Source organism: Schistocerca cancellata, chromosome 2, assembly GCF_023864275.1.
Source record: "Schistocerca cancellata isolate TAMUIC-IGC-003103 chromosome 2, iqSchCanc2.1, whole genome shotgun sequence".
Lineage (NCBI taxonomy): Eukaryota > Metazoa > Arthropoda > Insecta > Orthoptera > Acrididae > Schistocerca > Schistocerca cancellata.
Genome location: NC_064627.1, coordinates 442,535,840 through 442,557,031, shown reverse-complemented (window position 1 = coordinate 442,557,031; position 21,192 = coordinate 442,535,840). Strand labels below are relative to the sequence as shown.

Below are 21,192 nucleotides of genomic sequence, written 5' to 3'. Positions count from 1 at the left end.
CTCCATTTTTCAAAATTTTCCCGGAGAGCAAGCCAATTGGGGAAGGGCGCCTTACATGGTGCATAGTGTCCATCATGCGCTGAGACGACTTGCATCCTTCGCCGATGTGGATCAGCACTTCCGTTCATTCTCCAGCTGTTGGGCGAGGTGCATTTTCCTCCATCCTCTGTGCAGTATTGCTATCTGCACTGCCAACGATAATTGACTTCTTAGGTCCTTTGTGCCCGATGTCCAGCACGGTAACCAGTCTGTTGTGGTGGGGCCTCCATGTACCCTGTTGGTTGTAGCCCCCTGGCCACACAGGGATTGCTCTGCTGATGCCTACGCCACTAACTCCCCACATATACCAAGGAGTAGATGCCCATCACCCTGGGGCATCGGAACTGCAGGATGGCCTTTGCTGCAGCTGGATGACACACCATGAAGTGTAGTACGTCATCTCTTGCTGGTGGTCAAACATGAGCAGTTTCTAAGCAGGACAAGGTCAAACTTCAATGCTAAGAAATGTGACCCCAAATCATTCCCCCCCCCCCCCCCCCCCCCCCTCGCAGCCACACCATGGGAGGAACACCAGGCTAAGGATGGCAGCGAAGCTTATTCACCCCGGTACTTCATATGTACGAGAGTTGATGGGGAACCTTACTTGTCAATGAAACCTCAGTTTTTCATTGAGCATTTAGAGGACAAGTTTGGGGTGGTGGAGGGCTTGTACAAAATGTGGTCAGGGTCGGTCGTGATCGGAACAGCATCCTCTGCCCAGTCACGGGCACTACTCCTCTGCGACAAGCTGGGGGATGTTTGTTTTTTAAATATGGTCCAGGGTATCATATTTCACAGGGATCTTCTTTTGCAGTCTGACGATGAGCTGCATGCCAATTTAGAGCGACAAGGTGTCCATTTCGTCCGGCGCGTCCACCAGGGTCTGAGGGATAATCAGATTGCCACCAGTGCCTTCATCTTGGCCTTCAAGGGTGACACATTACCTGAGAAGGTCAAGGTGGTGGTCTACCACTGTGACATAAAGTAATATATCCCTCCCCCGATGTGATGCTTCTTCGGCTCCTCTCACCAGGAAGGGATCCCTTGGGTCACTCCCTTCCCAGGTTGCTACCAGTGGCAAAGCTGACAAGTGCCAGTGGCTGAAGCAACCACAGGTAGGGCTTCACGGTCCTCCTCAGTCCCCTCAGTCCCTCAGTCCCAGCCAGACAAACAGAAGGAGCAGTGAGATAAACCTAAAAAGAAAAAGACCCCAAAGAAACAAGGCACTGCAGTGGCACCCACACCACCACTACCTACAAGCTCTGTGTCTGAGGATGAGGTGGAGATTCTGGCATCTGCTGATGACCTAGATCTCTCTGGGCCCTCAGACACAATGGATGTTGATCGCACAGGTACTCATCTGGTGGCAGCAGGTGACCCTGAGGCGTAGACTGCCGCATTGAGTGTTTCATACCTTCCCAGTCTCATGATCACGTAATCCTCCAGTGGAATTGCGGTGGCTTTTTCCACCATCTTGCTGAGCTACGGCAACTGTTAAGCTTTACACCTGCCTTCTGCATTGCCCTCCACGAAACCTGGTTCCCAGCAATGCACACCCCTGCCCTCCGTGGCTACAAGGGATATTACAGGAACCATTAGTGACTGTAATAGTGTGTCAGGTGGAGTTTACATCTATGTCCTGAACTCAGTATATAGTGAACCTGTGCCCCTTCAAACCCTTCTTGAAGCTGTGGCTGTCAGGATAAGGACGACACAGGAAATAACTGTCTGCAGTGTATATCTTCCTGCAGATGGTGCAGTAGTCCATCCATGAACGTATTGGCTGCACTGATTGATCAACTCCTTAAACCTTTCCTACTTTTGGGAGATTTTAATGTGCATACACTTGTGTGGTGGCGCCATGCTTACTGGCCAAGGTTGGGAGGTCGAAAATTTAATGTCACAACTCAACCTCTGCTTCTTAAATACAGGTGCCTCCACACATTTCATTGTGGCACATGGCACATATTAGGTCTTTGATCTCTCGGTTTGCAGTCCTGGCCTTCTCCCATTTATCCACAGGAGAGCACATGATGACCTGTGTGGTCTTGCTGTCACTCCCCCGGCGTCATGCCCCCAGATGCCTACCCAGATGGGCTTCAAACAAGGCAGACAGGGAAGCCTTCACCTCTGCTGTCACTGCTGAATCTCCCCCACATGGTGCCATCAATGTTGTCGTTGTGCAGGTCACTACAACTATAATTTCTGTGGCGGAAAATGCGATCCCTTGTTCTTTAGGGTACCCCTGGCAAAAGACAGTCCTTTCGGGGTTGCCGGAAGTCGCTGAGGCAATTAAAGAGCGTCAACGAGCTCTACAGCCACATAAGTGGCACCCTTCCCTAGAGCACCTAATTGCCTTTAAGCGGCTCCATGCACATGTTCACCAGCTTATAAAACAATGGAAACAGGAGTGTTGGGAGGGGTACGTGTCAACCATTGGATGCCATACATTATCTTCCCAAGTATGGATGAATATCAGACGTGTTATTGGGTACCAGACCCCAACAGGTGTCCCTGGCATTAACATCAATGGCGTGTTATCTACCGATGCAAACACAATTGCCGAGCACTTTGCTGAGCACTATGCTCGAGCCTCTGCGTCGCACCCAGAAACTGTAGATGGAAAAGAAAGTCCTCTCTTTCACTACATACCACAGTGGACCCTATGACACCTCATTTACAGAGTGGGAGTCCTCCACGCCCTTTCACATTGCCCTGACACAGCTCCTGGGTCAGATTGGATTCACAGTCAGATGACTAAACATCTCTCATCTAACTAAAAGCGGCACCATGATTGTGGTGCTCAAACCCGGTTAAAACCTGCTTGATGTGGATAGCTACTGGCCCATCAGCCTCACCATTGCAAGCTGCTGGAACATATGGTGTGTCGGCGGTTGGGTTGGGTCCTGAAGTCACGTGGCCTACTGGCTCCATGTCAAGGCGGCTTTCACCAGGGTCACTCTACCACCGATAATCTTTTGTCCCTCAAGTCTGCCATCTGAACAGCCTTTTCCAGACACCAACATCTGGTTGCCGTCTTTTTTGACTTACGTAAAGTATACAACATGACCTGGCGACATCATATCCTTGCCACATTGTGTGAGGGGGGGGGGGGGTTTCTGGGGCCCGCTCCCAATTTTTATTCAAAACATCCTGTTGCTCCATACTTCCCGTGTCCAAGTCGGTGCCTCCCATAGTTCCCCCTCCTCCCCCCCTGCCCCCCCCCTCCCCCTGTATTCAGGAAAATGGGGTTCTGTGGCACCGTATTGAGTGTCTCTGTATTTTTAGTGGCTATTAGCAGCCGTCAGTCTCACCGTCTCTATATGCGGATGACTTTTGCATTTGTGCTGCACCTCCAGTACTGGTGTTGCTGAGCGGCGCCTACAGAGAGCCATTCACAAGGTCCAGTCATGGGCTCTAGCCCACAGCTTCCAGTTTTTAGCCTCAAAGTCGTGTGTCGAGCATTTCTGTCGGCTTCGCACCGTTCATCCAGAACCAGAACTTTACCTTAATGACAATCCACTCACTGAAGTGGAGACATATCAATTCTTAGGACTGATTTTCAGTGCCCAATTGACTTGGCTACCTCACCTTCGTCAGCTTAAGTGGAAGTGCTGGCGGCACCTCAGTGCAATCCGCTACCTGAGCAACACCAACTGAGGTGCAGATCGCTCTACACTGCTGCAGCTCTACAGAGCCCTTTTTCAATCCCGCATTGACTATGGGAGTCTGGTTTACAGTTTGGCGGCACCATCAGTGTTGCGTTTACTCAACCCAGTGCACCACTGTGGCTTTCGCCTAGCGACGGGAACTTTTAGAACAAGTCGATGACACAGTGTCCTGGTGGAGGCCGGAGTCCCTCCATTGAAGGCTAGGCATGCACAACTGCTTGCCAGTTACGTTGCACATGTTCATAATTCCCTGCGCATCCAAATTACCATCTCCTTTTCCCAACCGCGGAGGTTCATCTCCCGCATCGGCGGCCCATGTCAGGGCTTTCGATTGTGTTTTGCATCCGGTCCCTTCTATCTGAACTGGAGTCCTTCCCATTACCACCTCTCCTCAAGGTCCATTCACGTACACCTCAATGGTGTACACCTAGGCTGCAGATTCTTCTGGACCTTTTGCATGGCCCTAAGGACTCTGTTAACCCTGCGGCTCTCTGCTATCACTTCCTCTCGATTCTCGACATGTACCAGGGCAATGAAGTGGTTTACACAGACGGCTTGATGGCTGATGGTCATGTAGGCTGTGCGTGTGTTCATGGAGGACATATTGAGCAGCACTCTTGCCAGATGGCTGCAGTGTTTTCACTGGAGAGCTGGCGCCCATATCTCGTGCTGTTGAGCACATCCACTCATGCCCTGGTGAGTCATTTCTCCTGTGTACTGACTCCTTGAGCAACCTACAAGCTCTCGACCAGTGCTGCCCTTGCCATCCTGTGGTAGCGTCTATTCAGGACACGTCGGAATCCTAGGCAACGAACTTGCCAACAGGCTGGCCAAACAGACTATGCGGAAATGGCTTCTGGAGATGGGCATCTCTGCAACTGACCTGCATTGTGTCTTATCCTGCAGGGTTTTTTTGCCTTTGGGAGACAGAATGGCATAACAGTATGCACAACAAATTGCATTGCATTAAGGAGACTACAAAAGTGTGGAAGTATTCCATACGGTTCTCTCACAGGGAATCAGTTGTCCTCTGCTGGCTCTGCATTGGCCAAATGTGGCTAACACATGGTTACCTCCTCCGTCACGAAGACCCACCTCAGTGTTGCTGTGGCTCACAAATGATGGTTGTCCACTTCTTGCTGGACTGCCCACTTTTAGCAGCTCTGCGGGGGACTTTTAACTTTCCCAGCACCCTACCTTCGGTGTTGGGCAACAATGCCTCAACAGCAGCTTTAGTTTTACGTTGTATTCATGAGGATGGGTTTTTATCTTTTGACCTAAGTTTTAGCACATGTCCTTTGTCCCTCTGTGTCCCCCACCCTAGTGCTTTTATGGTGGAGGTTTTAATGTGTTGCAGAGTGGCTGGCTTCTCCTTTTTATTCTCATGGTCAGCCAGCCACGGTAATCTGCTCTCTTGTTTTGATCTCTTCTACGTGTTTCTTGCATCACTCTGTGGTTTTCTTGTCCGATGTTGTCCATTTTAGCATTTGTTGCCTTTCTGTCATTCTTGCAGTTTTCTTCTTTCTTCCAGCTTTGTTTTCTAAGTCTTGCTTTTTTTAATCCCACCCTAGTGGAATTATTTTAATCAGAACGAGGGACTGATGACGTAGCAGTTTGGTCCCTCCCCCTCTCTTTTAAACTAACCAACCAACCGACCGACCAACAGGCCATGTGAACAAAGTGAAGCAAATGCTTTTCCTTCAAATTTCAAAGCTTAAGCTTTAGAATTCATGAATAAAATATGAACCAAGAGGGAGAAAGAAGCTTTTCCTTCATCTTGAGCTCTGGCTTCAGCATGAGATAAATTGTATGAATAAAGAGAAGCTCTGATTACATTCTGGTAGCTATAGTTTCCAAAATGTGAAGACTGGTCAGTGGTGCACACACATTTGCTAAGTGCAAATATAGCTCAACGAGCAGCATGTATATGCCATGAAAAATGCCACAGACCATGTCAGTGTCCACCTGAAGAGCATTATACAACTCTATATTGTTTCAACAAAGAAAATGTTGAATGGATTGCGATAAAGACACAGGGGAGAGAAGAGGTGGAGTGCCACCAGCAGAACAATGGATGAAGATTTTCCTTCAGTATGCAACTGGGGGAATTACCCAAACAGCACATACTTTGATCCCACAATCTTCACTATCCCCTGCTACAGAGCCACCTCCAACCCCTTATTCTGTGCCTGCCCTCCTCATCCCTTCACCAGCTGCTCCTCAGTAATTTACTTAAGTTTCATTCTCCCACCTATTTATCTACATCCCCACTGTTCTTCTATGTGCTCCCTCTTTCTCTTTACAGCTCTTCTCATCCTCTTGCCTCCCTCATTGCCTAACAAACACTGCCTGTTTCATTGTTAAATGCATATGACATCCTTTGCTGCACTGGAGTGACCTTCCTGGTGTTACATTTTTATCTCTTTCCCTTGGTGCCTCTCTTCCTGTACACCCCTAGCCCTTTCCCTCCCACACCTTCATACGTACCTTCCCCTCCCCTCTCCTGTGTTTCTTTCATCCATTCCATTCAACACAACTGCAAATGCATATTAACTGTTTGACACCTCAACTGTACAGGGAATTGTGGTATTCACTCTTACAATTGCTTGTGGTTTTTCCATTATTATGTTACTGCATGACCTCCATGTGTTCTGGTAGTCAGAAGTAGTAAATTTGCTTTTATTTTGCCATCTCTCTATGACACTCCTAAAAAGGATGCAACATGCTAACCACAATATTGTAAAATTGGCTAGAGCCGAATGCATTGAAGTGTTTGAGAGAACAGTATTCTTTTCCCAAAACTATATTGTCTTAAAAAATGCTTTTTCAGTGTATTCTGCATAGGTACACCTCATTGCTTAGAAGGAGTAATGAAGATTTTTTTGGTATTTTAGGATTGATTATTCTTCAACTTTTCTCTAAAAAATTTTTATACTTTATTGTGCCTTCTAAAACTTCATAGTAATTACTATCTTATTTTCACTGTAAGTTTCAGCTCAATAAAAGAACAGATGTTTGAGAAAAAGGTGTATTAAATAATTAGCTGAAGTGCAAATTCAATCAATCAGTAACGATTAAATCAACCAAATTCAATAACAGTTCTGTGTCAATAGAAGAGGAATGTGATTTAGTGAGGCAAAATTAAGATCATGCAGCCCCTGTAGGCATGGTGAAATCAGAGGAGAAAGAGGCATGAATGACCCAAAAAACATGTTAACTTAGTGACCAAATATAAGAATGTGGAGGCAGTGCAAAGAAGCAAAATTGAAAAGTATATGTGACTTGTAAATAAATTGATAAATAAATAGTCTTAAGAATAACTGCCTCTCTCCACAGGAAGGTTAAATATAATTGAAGAAATGGGAAGTAAAGATGCAAGTTGTTGTTGTTGTGGTCTTCAGTCCTCAGACTGGTTTGATGCAGCTCTCCATGCTACTCTATCCTGTGCAAGCTTCTTCATCTCCCAGTATCTACTGCAACCTACATCCTTCTGAATCTGCTTAGTGTATTCATCTCTTGGTCTCCCTCTACGATTTTTACCCTCCACACTGCCCTCCAATGCTAAATTTGTGATCCCTTGATGCCTCAAAACATGTCCTACCAACCGATCCCTTCTTCTAGTCAAGTTGTGCCACAAACTTCTCTTCTCCCCAATCCTATTCAATACCTCCTCATTAGTTACGTGATCTACCCACCTTATCTTCAGCATTCTTCTGTAGCACCACATTTCGAAAGCTTCTATTCTCTTCTTGTCCAAACTATTAATCGTCCATGTTTCACTTCCATACATGGCTACACTCCATACAAATACTTTCAGAAACGACTTCCTGACACTGAAATCTATACTCGATGTTAACAAATTCCTCTTCTTCAGAAACGCTTTCCTTGCCATTGCCAGTCTACATTTTATATCCTCTCTACTTTGACCATCATCGGTTATTTTACTCCCTAAATAGCAAAACTCCTTTACTACTTTAAGTGTCTCATTTCCTAATTTAATTCCCTCAGCATCACCCGATTTAATTTGACTACATTCCATTATCCTCGTTTTGCTTTTGTTGATGTTCATCTTATATCCTCCTTTCAAGACACTGTCCATTCCGTTCAACTGCTCTTCCAAGTCCTTTGCTGTCTCTGACAGAATTACAATGTCATCGGCGAACCTCAAAGTTTTTACTTCTTCTCCATGAATTTTAATACCTACTCAGAATTTTTCTTTTGTTTCCTTTACTGCTTGCTCAATATACAGATTGAATAACATCGGGGAGAGGCTACAACCCTGTCTTACTCCTTTCCCAACCACTGCTTCCCTTTCATGCCCCTAGACTCTTATAACTGCCATCTGGTTTCTGTACAAACTGTAAATACCCTTTCGCTCCCTGTATTTTACCCCTGCCACCTTCAGAGTTTGAAAGAGAGTATTCCAGTTAACATTGTCAAAAGCTTTCTCTAAGTCTACAAATGCTAGAAACGTAGGTTTGCCTTTTCTTAATCTTTCTTCTAAGATAAGTCGTAAGGTCAGTATTGCCTCACGTGTTCCAACATTTCTACGGAATCCAAACTGATCTTCCCCGAGGTTGGCTTCTACCAGTTTTTCCATTCGTCTGTAAAGAATTCGCGTTAGTATTTTGCAGCTGTGACTTATTAAACTGATAGTTCGGTAATTTTCACATCTGTCAACACCTGCTTTCTTTGGGATTGGAATTATTATATTCTTCTTGAAGTCTGAGGGTATTTCGCCTGTCTCATACATCGTGCTCACCAGATGGTATAGTTTTGTCATGACTGGCTCTCCCGAGGCCATCAGTAGTTCAAATGGAATGTTGTCTACTCCCGGGGCCTTGTTTCGACTCAGGTCTTTGAGTGCTCTGTCAAACTCTTCACGCAGTATCTTATCTCCCATTTCATCTTCATCTACATCCTCTTCCATTTCCATAATATTGTCCTCAAGTACATCGCCCTTGTATAAACCCTCTATATACTCCTTCCACCTTTCTGCCTTCCCTTCTTTGCTTAGAACTGGGTTGCCATCTGAGCCCTTGATATTCATACAAGTGGTTCTCTTCTCTCCAAAGGTCTCTTTAATTTTCCTGTAGGCAGTATCTATCTTACCCCTAGTGAGACAAGCCTCTACATCATTACATTTGTCCTCTAGCCATCCCTGCTTAGCCATTTTGCACTTCCTGTCGATATCATTTTTGAGACGTCTGTATTCCTTTTTGCCTGCTTCATTTACTGCATTTTTGTATTTTCTCCTTTCATCAATTAAATTCAATATTTCTTCTGTTACCCAAGGATTTCTATTAGCCCTCGTCTTTTTACCTACTTGATCCTCTGCTGCCTTCACTACTTCATCCCTCAGAGCTACCCATTCTTCTTCTACTGTATTTCTTTCCCCCATTCCTGTCAATTGTTCCCTTATGCTCTCCCTGAAACTCTCTACAACCTCTGGTTCTTTCAGTTTATCCAGGTCCCATCTCCTTAAATTCCCACCTTTTTGCAGTTTCTTCAGTTTCAATCTGCAGTTCATAACCAATAGATTGTGGTCAGAATCCACATCTGCCCCAGGAAATGTCTTACAATTTAAAACCTGGTTCCTAAATCTCTGTCTTACCATTATATAATCTATCTGATACCTACTAGTATCTCCAGGATTCTTCCAGGTATACAACCTTCTTTTATGATTCTTGAACCAAGTGTTGGCTATGATTAAGTTATGCTCTGTGCAAAATTCTACAAGGCGGCTTCCTCTTTCATTCCTTCCCCCCAATCCATATTCACCTACTATGTTTCCTTCTCTCCCTTTTCCTACTGACGAATTCCAGTCACCCATGACTATTAAATTTTCGTCTCCTTTCACTACCTGAATAATTTCTTTTATCTCGTCATACATTTCATCTATTTCTTCATCATCTGCAGAGGTAGTTGGCATATAAACTTGTACTACTGTAGTAGGCATGGGATTTGTGTCTATCTTGGCCACAATAATGCGTTCACTATGCTGTTTGTAGTAACTAACCCGCACTCCTATTTTTTTATTCATTATTAAACCTACTCCTGCATTACCCCTATTTGATTTTGTACTTATAACCCTGTAATCACCTGACCAAAAGTCTTGTTCCTCCTGCCACCGAACTTCACTAATTCCCACTATATCTAACTTTAACCTATCCATTTCCCTTTTTAAATTTTCTAACCTACCTGCCCGATTAAGGGATCTGACATTCCACGCTCCGATCTGTAGAACGCCAGTTTTCTTTCTCCTGATAACGACGTCCTCCTGAGTAGTCCCCGCCCGGAGATCCGAATGGGGGACTATTTTACCTCCAGAATATTTTACCCAAGAGGACGCCATCATCATTTAATCATACAGTAGAGCTGCATGTCCTCGGGAAAAATTACGGCTGTAGTTTCCCCTTGCTTTCAGCCGTTCGCAGTACCAGCACAGCAAGGCCGTTTTGGTTAATGTTACAAGGCCAGATCAGTCAATCATCCAGACTGTTGCCCCTGCAACTACTGAAAAGGCTGCTGCCCCTCTTCAGGAACCACATGTTTGTCTGGCCTCTCAACAGATATCCCTCCGTTGTGGTTGCACCTACGGTACGGCCATCTGCATCGCTGAGGCACGCAAGCCTCCCCACCAGTGGCAAGGTCCATGGTTCATGGGGGGGATGCAAGTGTGAGTTGCATATAGTTGCCAAGTAGTGATGAGTATATCCCACCAGTGTGCAGTGATATGGAGGTGAAGTTGATTAGTCATCTCAGTAGGAGTGGATGAGGGGCCTTGAGCCACACCAGTAGAGTCTTATGTCTAAGATGAGAGAAACCTTTAATTTCTTGGCTGCTTTAAATAAGTATGCTCTACAGCTAGGGAAACCACTTCACATAATGTACATGGAGCACTCTGGTATACACAATTATAGTATTGTGTTGATTACCTTATTGTGGAGTTGTATTTCATTTTGGATACATCTGGGACTATTTGTATATTGCTTATGTTGGATTTTCTGTTCTGGAATTCATCAGCTTGCAACTTCCAGGAGAAGTCGCACATCACTGTATCCCAGATTTTACCATTTGTGAAAATGTTCTGCACCTGTTTGAATTTTACTTTGAGCACCACTTAGTGGATTCATCTATCATGTACTCAAAGAGCAGTCTCTATCTGGGGCCATTTCAAGGGCTCCCGAACAAACTGCTGGCAAATTTTTCAAGTGTTTACTACTTTTTTTAAAAACTGGCATTCTGCTTTATATCTGATAAACATGCCTTTTGGGTTGTATTTTTACAATTCACTGCCACTTGACATTGCAAGTGCGCCCACAATTTTCTGATGGTGTTTAGAACGACTCTTGCATTGTGTGCTTGTGCATGTTAACTACTTAGATGACATAACTGTGAGTAAAGCTACGAGGGGGCAACAGCTTGTCAATTTACATTCTTTGTTTGATAAGCTCTGGGCTTACAACTGTATAAACAAATTAAAGTCTACTTTCTGGAATCTTTAAGAACTACAAACTCTACCTGGAAAATAAATTATTACAGAAAATGCATACCCAGAATGGTCCTCATTTGCCCCTCACGAAATCTTTCACATAAAAGGATTAAATTTGTATAGCCTAACGCCTATTAGAGAGCATTTGCTACCTTGAAATAATGCATTGAATCTGGAAGAAGTATTATGTTAGCCGCAGACATGTCAGTGTTTGGCATTGATGACATGCTGTCCCATAAAGAAAAGAAAAATTATTCTCTTATCGAGAAAGAAGCCTTGACCATAATGTGTAGGGTAAAAGAGAGTTCCATATATTTCTGTATGGCAGCAATTTCCATTTACTAACTGATCATAGTCTGCTGATCACCATGTTTGGTCCAGAGTTGAAACTCCTTGAGAGAACAGTGGCTTCAGAGTTAGGCATTGTTTCTCAGCAGTTATAATTACAACATACTTCGCAGTCTCACCTTACCAGGTCTCCCAGTGGACCACTATTTCAGTAAGTAGAAGACTGCTTACTTTTCGATAAATGGACATGTAATGCATTCTCTTGCCAGGTTTACAATCACAGCTTATGATGATGTCATGAAGGCTAGATGAGTGGGCCTCCTTCTTCAGAGGTGATGATGTCAGTTCAGCAGGATTGGCTTGGAGTGTATTGTCAAGTGCTCGGACTCCACTTTGAGAATTTACTTCTCCTTCTGACACCACCTTAATGCCATTGATGGCATCCTGTTTATGGCTGTGGGGGATGCAGTGTCCAAAATTGTAACATCACCTGGGTGCTGACCCCATATCATCCACCTCCTGCATTGCAGGCAATCAGGAATGAGTTGTATGAAGGCCATGAAAATGTGTCATGTTTACTGGCCAGGGATAGATGTGCAGACTGAATGAGCTGTACAGTTCTGATACACATTTGTGCAAAATCAGTGTGATCTAGTGCAGGGCTTTTTGCCATGGTTCAAGCCAGTACATCCACGGGAGTGGGTACACTTTGATTCAATCAGACAATTTAAAGGCACAGTGTGACATCTGGTAGTAGATGCCCTCTCTGATTTTCCTCTTATGGCCAGAGTGACTTCCACAACTACCACTGCAACAGTCCAGTCCCTGTCCAATATCTTTGCAATAGAGGACACACTGTGAATGATAGTGTCCAACAATGGGACTCTCTTTTTGACATCTGAGTTCTGCCAGTTTTGCCAAAAAATGGCATGATGACCTGACCAGTGCCCCTTTTCACCCAGCATCAAACTCTGAATTGGAATGACTGGTCATATATTTTAAAACTCAGATGCAGATGAAGGTCGTGTTAATGGTATCCTTTGAGGAAGCCCCATCTATACCCCCCCCCCCCCCCCTCCCGTGTTACCATCATTCAATGGACGGATGACTGATGTAACAGTTCAGGTATCACCTCCTATGTGTGTTTCAGTGGGGATATCTGTGTTACAGCTCTGATCTATCATCAATCCCATTGTATCCCTGCCAAGTGGTAAAGAGGATATCCCACCAGCAGGCAGTGAAATGAATGTGGAATAGGTTTGTCACATTCGTAGTGTATGGAGCATAAACATTGAGCCATTCACAGAAGAGTCCGCCCCCATGTGAAAGAAATGCATTACTTGAAATTTAAATAGAGTTTTGCAATACATAACTGTGGCAGCAGCCATTATGCCTAATATTTTGGCCTGGCTCTAAGCTGTGCCTTACTCCAAAACTAAATTGTATAAGGGCCATAAACTATGACTATATGATGAGCAGACGTCATTTTTTGGTGATTTATATGTTCTTTGCATTTCAGGTATATGACTATGGTCTCTCTTGGTGCATGGTATCAAAGGAAGTATGAACTAGCCATTTTTGCTACAGCAATCTCCTCATTTATAAGCTGGCCATTTGCAGGGCTGCTAGGGTGAGTATAAAGCACTAACAACAGGGTGTGCTACTTATGTATTAATATATTGTTGTTGTTTAATACTATTATTGTCATTTTTCTGTTAATGTTCTTACTGTTGCTGCTATTGTTATTATTTCAGAATATGAAGTATGTGTTTATATATGTAATTATTTCCTATAATGAGCTTCAACAATGGAGAATGGTGATTTGACCAATTTTTCTGTAGTGTTCCCATTGCACTGGACATTGTTTTCCGGCGAAAAGATGTCGTGAAATTCATACAGTGGAGTGGAATATCCGTTGCAGTTATTTTGGTAAATATTAATTATGTAACTACTACTTATTCCATTCTCTGTCATTTAAAATCAAACACTTCTACATTGTAAACACTTGCACTTTAATTGCTATTTCTAGAAGTTGATACACACAAGAGAACTCTTTAGAGCAAATATTTTTTTGGAGAAAGTCAACAGAATAAATTTTTACTTAGACTATTAGTTTTAGGAGTCTCTAATGATACCTTCTAACTAGTGATTGAGCCTGACCAGATGTTTAACTGTAAAGAAAGCATGTTCAAAATCTTTATGGGAGCACGAGACTAGTGCCAGTTTCTTTCCGCATGCAGATTGTTTGATCTACACAGATTTTTTTGTTTACTTTTAACAAATTTTTATGTTGTTCACAAACTGCAACATCTTCAAAACTTTTCACACTTATTATGGCCATAGAAGCATGGTATTTTCTGAATGTACTTTTGACCAGAAAGCAACTCTGTTAGCTGAATCAGAGGTCTTTGCTAATCATGTCTTTCGACTTCTTGTCGCTGGTATTTCCATAGAAACTGTCATCCTGTAACAAATATTTCCTTAGAAGTCCCATACCAATATTCATAGATTTTGCTTTACAAATGTTTTAATATACTAGTAACAAAATATTATCACAAAAATTTTTGTTCCCTATTTCACCCCCTTAGTGATTGAATTTCCAAAAAATAATGAAAAACATATTTTTCCCCCTTTATTGAGAAGCCAAATACAAATTTTCAGAGATTTGGTTTTAGAAATGCTTTCATAATGAAATATTTGCATAAAAACTTCCTTTCTATGTTTTGCCCCTTTAGGGATTGAATTTCCAGAAACACTGGCACAAGTGTTTATTATTATTATTATTATTTTAATTCCTAGCCGAGAAGCTAGATATAAATTTTCTTAGATTCAGTTTTAAAAATGCTTTCATAATGAAATATTTTCATAATACATATCACCCCTATTTCATCCCCTAAAAGGATAAATGTCCAAAAATAGTGAAATGCATTTTTTTGTTGTTTTAACAGAGAAGCCAAATACAAATTTTCATAGGTTTAGCTTAAAAAATGATTGCATAATGAAATATTTCCATAAAAACTTTCATCCCAAATATCAGCCCCAGAGGGGCTGAATTTGCAATAAGCTGTTTTTTATTTGTACCAATTTTCTTAGATGTAGCTTTGAAAACACTTTAGTATTTCTTTAAGAACGAGTTTTCACCCACTACTTCATCCCCATAGGGGTTAAATTTCCAAAATTACTGAGTGTGGCTTCAATAGCCAGAGACTGCGGTCATGTGTGAGTGAGTTCTGTTTGCATTGAGTGTGTGTGTATGTGTGATCTATCTTTGGATGAAGGCATTGTTGGCTGAAAGCTCATTTTCTGCCAGTCTTTTTGTTGTGCCGACCTGCGACTCATCATCTCCACTATATGGTAAGAAGCAGCTATCCTTTTCGTAATACTGTCAAAAGTACTGAAACATGTATTTCTTTATTTCTGATTGAGAATCCAAAGACCAATTTTCGTAGGTCTAGCTTCAAATTGCCTTAATAGTGATATATTTTCAAAACCCTTGTGTCCCCTGTTTCATTCCTTGAGAATGGAATTTCGAAAAATCCGTTCTTAAATGACACTTACAGTATAAGATTAAGACCCTCGCCATTTATCAAGTTTCTAGCCTTAACGGTTTGGTGCTGGACAATGATGAGTCAGTCAGGACATTATTTTGTACACTATGAAATGATTTGTCATCTCTGTGTCAAGGAAGCCACTTCAGAAATAGTGTACTAGTTATTGCTCTTTAGTTCACAAAAATATATACCATATGACTATTAATGCCTTTGAGAGAGAAAAAAAGATCATCAGTTACCTTTCAATATCTGTCCCGTTTTCTGTCGGCGACCTCTTTGTGTTTTGCCAAACACCTTTATTTTACTGAGATTGTCATTGCAATGTCATGAATTATTATTATAATTATAATAATAATAATTATTATTATATTTTCACACTCATTGTTTCCATTGTAAATTTTTTCTCATGTTACAGTTTATATGTAGGGGAACATAAGTATGTATGTATATATTAAACCGGGGACCTAGAAACAACAGAGAGGCTTCGTCCCACCCTCAGTGGTTCTGAACTCCACAACAGATCTCACAGCAGTCCACTCATACCACCACCGCCCCACGCCGAACCCAGGGTTATTGTGCGGTTCGGCCCCCAGTGGACGCCCCCCCCCCCCCCCCCCCCCCTCTGCCGTGCGGGGAACGTCTCTTAGCAGATAAGTTAAACCCGAAATTTTTGCGTGCTAGAATAAATATGGTGGACGCATACATGGAAACAGTGTTTGTGCAGCAATTGCCGACATAGTGTAACTGAGGCAGGATAAGGGGAACCAGCCCACATTCGTCGCGGTAGATGGAAAACTTCCCTAAAAACCATCCACAGACTGGCCGGCACACCAGACCTCGACACTAATCCGCCAGGCGAATTCGTGCCAGGGATCAGCACGCCTGCTCGCTTGGGAAGCAACGCATTAGACCGCGCGGCTAGCCTTGCAGGCAACACAGGTATAATGAACTTACACAAAAACATCATATTTCATATATCCTGCTGTACTTCTTCTTCTTCTTCTTCTTCCTCCTCCTCCTCCTCCTCTTATTCTTATTCTTCTTCGCCTTTTCTTGTATCTTCTGTTAGGTCGGCTTTGACATTGTGGTTTCAAGCTATGTTTGTGGTAGATGGTGGCTGGATGCTCTACCTGACACCACCACTCGCTCCCCGCTCCACACATATATTCCATCCGTCTATGTCTGTAGTAATCTATGTTGAAGTGTGAGAATGTTTTCTAAATTTTTTTTTGTAGTGTGTGTCTGAGGTGGTATTTATATAACTAGATGTGTAAAACCATCTAAACATCATGTACAGGCAAGTTCACCAGCTCTCATCGGTAATCTACGAGGGAGATACGATCCAGGGCAGGCTCACCTCCCTGTATCACAGAGGTGGCACTTTAAACGGGCTAAGCTGTATTTATACTGCTGTAGGAATAAAACCAGTGTCATTTTCAGCATTTGCCACTCCACAGTATAGTTGTGTCTGTGTACTAAACCAACCGAAGTGTACACTGGAAATAAAGCTAGGTGTTCAGTGACAAACCAGAGAGTTCTTATTAAGTGGAGTAGATTTCATTGCTTCCCTAACTTTTCTGATGAAATTTAATGCAGATCCATTGACTAACTTCCTCATTCCATAAACTGAGCTGGAGCTTGGTGTACCTTGGTTGTCCTCCTCCAATAGTCATTTGGGCTTCAGTGTATTTATGCACTAATTGGACAATGCCCAAATTTGATATAAATTAATCAAACCTTTATGATTCAAAAACATATTTATCATTTATATTGTACTAGCAAGACCCGTTCGGATAGCCAAGCATGTTAAAGTGCTTGTTTCTGGGATACGGGGAAGTGCACCGGCCACGGGTTGAATCCACCTCGCAGTTTATTGATCGAGGTCAGTATGGTGATCAGCCTGCATGTGATGCTTAGATGAATACAGTGCCGTTTCCCACATTCCACCTCAATTAAATGACACACAAACATTTTGGAAAACGATGTCATATCTGACCACACTCTATATGCTAGACACAGACAGAAGGGGAATATGTGTGGGAGGTGGGGAAGTGGTGACCTGATCATAATAATAGGCTATATACAGCTATCACATTCAGTGAGATAGCAGACATACTGTACTACTCCCAATCCACCGCTGGATGAATGTGTCTCACTTGCATGGGAAGAGAGGAGTCAGTGTACAATTCATACTACAGGAATTTACAGAAGTATCGTCTGTTAAAATGTGATCTCATATACTTGGAAGACAACGTAAGTAGTTGAATATGGTAATACTTTAATTATGCCAAGACATTGCACCTGTAGCCTACCTGTTGCTGTTTTACTGTTGTATGCTGCTCTTAGTTTTAACACCTTTGCTCATCCTACGCATAATAAGCACTCATCAACATCATTTACATTTACAGCACATACTAGACATGTGATTAAGGGATTTTTTTTTAGAATGGCAACAGTGATGAAGTAGTTGTTGGTGGTGGCGGTGGTGGCGGCCGGGGGGGGGGGGGGGGGGGGGTATTCGATTGATTTCATCCAAAATCTTACAGTGTGAGCTTTGCAGTTGGTTGTATGTTTTGTAGCATTGAGAACATGTAAAACCAGAGTCACCTCCTCCCGCTCCTTTTTTCTCATTTGCAGCTCCTGCACAGGAAGAACGGTTGCCATGATATAGCCCATTTTGTTCTGATTTTCTTGTAATTAACAATAAGTGATATTTATGTTGGAGGAAGAAATACTGTGCAGTCATTTGTTGATTAGACTGATAAGTGCTGAATCATGCAACTCTTTTGTAAACAATACCTATCCTTTCCATCAGTTCAACATGGCAAGAACACTAGTCCATCAAAATGTATTCAAAAATATGTCATAATTTTATAAAAGATCTGTGTTGATGTATTAAATCTACATCTACACTTCCTCAGGATTCATCTGGTGAATCCAAACCTTCTATGTGTATCTCTCACAACTAGATTCATGTCATCATTCCATCATAAATTTCCCTGGGTGGATATTCTTTTATATTTGATGGTTGTGACTGATTTCAGAGAAAGACTAGTATAGGTGGAAGGGAGAAGATGAGGTGACTGTTTGGTTAGAAAGTAGGAACTTTGCTGCTGTAAGAGAGGAGGAGAACTATCTGGGAGATTTTTTTATGACCAAAGTTAGTGGTGCACTTATGGGAGAGGAAAGTGTAAAAGCATTTATTATTGTAGATGTTGAGAAACTTGATGCTGAAGCAGATTCGACACATTATGAAAGGGGTGCAACTGTTGATGTGGAGATATACTTGCATTTAGTTGGTTTTATAGGGACAGAGGTTTGAGTGAAGATCTCAAGAAAATACAGGCCATTGTTGAAGGTGGTTACAAATTTGAAGACTGTACACACACACACACACACACACACACACACACACACACACCAGGTTATATCAGATTTCCACACATTTTGACTGTGATCTGTCAACATTGCTGTTTGAAATGGCTCAGCTGTCTGATAGCTGGGGAAGTTGTTGTTATATTGGCACTGATGGTAAACCAGTACAACTGTTCTCTGGCATACACATCGCATTCCATGTTATCTTGTCAGTGAGTAATTTCTGTATGGTTCCGAACTCATAATAATCACCTCACGAGGTGTTAAATTAGTTACATGAGCAATATAGTTTTGTTTAGGAAGGGAGAAAGATAGATTTGGGTTTAACGTGCTTTCAACAGTGAGATCATAATAGGTGGCACACAGTGTCAGGTGGAAAAGAAAATTAGCCATATACTCTTCAAAGGAACCTCCCTGGCACTTGCTATAAGCCATGTAGTGACACCACAGAAAACCTAAGCCTGAATAGCCAGATGAGGATTTTAACTGCCATCCACCTGAATGTCTTACCACTGCACCATCTGCTCTGTTTTTGTATAGCATTTTCTTAAGGAGTTGTTTTGTGAATTTATTTGTATCCCATCCTCGAACTCTATCAGTGCTATGTCCCGTTCCTCTTTAAACACCGAGTGAGGTGGCACAGTGGTTAACACAATGGACTCGCATACAGGAGGACAGCGGTTCAGTTCCCAGCCATACTGATTTAGGTTTTCCGTGATTTCCCTAAATCTCTTCAGGCAAATGTCAGGATGGTTCCTTTGAAAGGTCATGGCTGTTTTCTTTACTCGTCCTTCCCTAATCCTATGAGAATAATGCCTCGCTGTTTGGTCTCTTCCACCCATCTCCTCCTCAAACCATTAAACACACATGAAAGATTTTTTGAATTCATCAAATTATTATGTCACATCTATATTTCAGTTATATGATAGTTGATTTAGGACACTTTTAAAATTATACTTTTTTTCATTCTGTAATGAACCCCATGGATTTACATAGGCTGAATGGTTAACTAACTTGATCGGCTGTGTCTGACGTGATCATATTTCATGAACTTGTGAGACTTGGTGTATGCTTTCTTCACTGCTATGCTATTTACACTCCAATCCTTCTTGCATCAGATTTCAAATCTAAATTGGAAATTGTACTGCTTTTTGTTAAGTGCACAACGTGCCACATAGCATCTGGTTTCTTGTTGACAGCTCTTATGTCTGAATGTACATCATTATCCATGATATTAAAACTGTTAAATAGATTTAATGTGTAAGAGTTTATGATCTGTTTCATTTTCTTGCATCTCAATACACTCTGATTGGGCAATAAAATTCAATCCATAATTGACTACATTAAATATTTTTAAATAGTGAAAGATGTTATAGTGTTGAAATGTTGGGCAGTACTTCATTTACTATTAATTATAGGCTTTAATCATATAATTTTGTTTTGACCTTTAATTTTTTATGAAATCCAAATGAAATAATACATTGTTCCTAAAAAAATGAGCCATTGATGACTTGATTCTTTGAAGGAGTATTTAAATTTAATGTATACATTTGTTTCATTATTATCTCAGTGTTAAAGATAGTGAAACATCAAATGCATTTCTTACTGATGGTAAAATAAGTGTGTTGCGGTAAGTGTTATATGAGATGTGATATAATTGAAAATTTATTTACCATACATCTGCTTGTTGCTGTAGACATAACAAAGAGACTATATCATAGCTACTTACAGCCAGTAATAAGATATGGGGTTGTTTTTGAGTGGAGCATTATGTGCCTAGGTAATTACAGAAAAAAATATGTCATTAGAAATTTGTGTGGTGGAGGGAACCATGTCACCCTTCATTTAAAAACCAGGGGCTTTTAACTGTCCTCTATGTTTACGAGCCCGTCATCTTTTAAGACTGTAACTCAGAATTATTAAAGGAAGAACATTTTGATCACTCACTCAATAAAAGAAATTAAGATCACTTTATGCTTAGTGTTAACTGATCCAGATTATATGCTCAGGCACCACAATATAAGGGAATGAAAATCTACAACAAATTTAAAAAAAAAACAACAACCAAATAGTAACTACATAATATTTTTGCTATAGAACTGACACTGCTCAGTGGGAAGATTTCATTGAGGATGAACTGTGAATGGATAATTTAATCAGGATGTCACTTATCATCACTGTTGTGTAAATACTGCTGTACAAAATAAAAATGAGAAAAAGAAGAGAACTGTATTATTCAGTTTAAAATGCTGATTTATCCCATTAATATAATTTTATATTAATTATGTTACTCATTTTTATATAACACCTGTATCCTAATACTCATTTTTATATTACTCCTGTACCCTAATTGCATTATTAGTAAATTTATATTATGATCTGAATAAATTCCAATTCACAATGCTTAATTTTAATACTGATTTTTTTGTTTTAAACAGCTTCCAATGGTGAAAACAGACTCTTCATATTTTGGTCGACTTGTTATTGCTCCATACAACATTGTTCACTACAATATATTCACAAATCATGGACCCAATCTGTATGGCACAGAGCCATTTTCATTTTACTTTGTTAATGGATTCCTGAACTTCAACTTTGTGTTCTTAGCAGCTTTATTCTCTCCTCTTTTTCTGGTGAGTACAGTGTCAAAATGTGATTACTGTTATTTACTTACACATATCACTAGAAACCATGTTGACAGGATGAAACTCGTTGGTTGGATCCTGATATTGTTGGGCAACATCAATAATCAAATGAAAGGAATGAATTTTAT

General features: G+C 41.6%; 1 protein-coding gene across 1 annotated transcript in view; it reads left to right on the top strand.

Annotated features, from left to right (window-relative positions):
- Window positions 1-21,192, top strand: part of LOC126161918 (alpha-1,2-mannosyltransferase ALG9) — a 117,800-nt gene that overhangs the window by 24,922 nt on the left and 71,686 nt on the right. Inside the window, exons 5-7 of the mRNA XM_049918087.1 lie at window positions 13,013-13,123; window positions 13,335-13,422; window positions 20,858-21,052. Of these exons, the coding sequence (XP_049774044.1) occupies window positions 13,013-13,123; window positions 13,335-13,422; window positions 20,858-21,052 (394 nt within the window). The remainder of the gene's footprint in view (window positions 1-13,012; window positions 13,124-13,334; window positions 13,423-20,857; window positions 21,053-21,192) is intronic.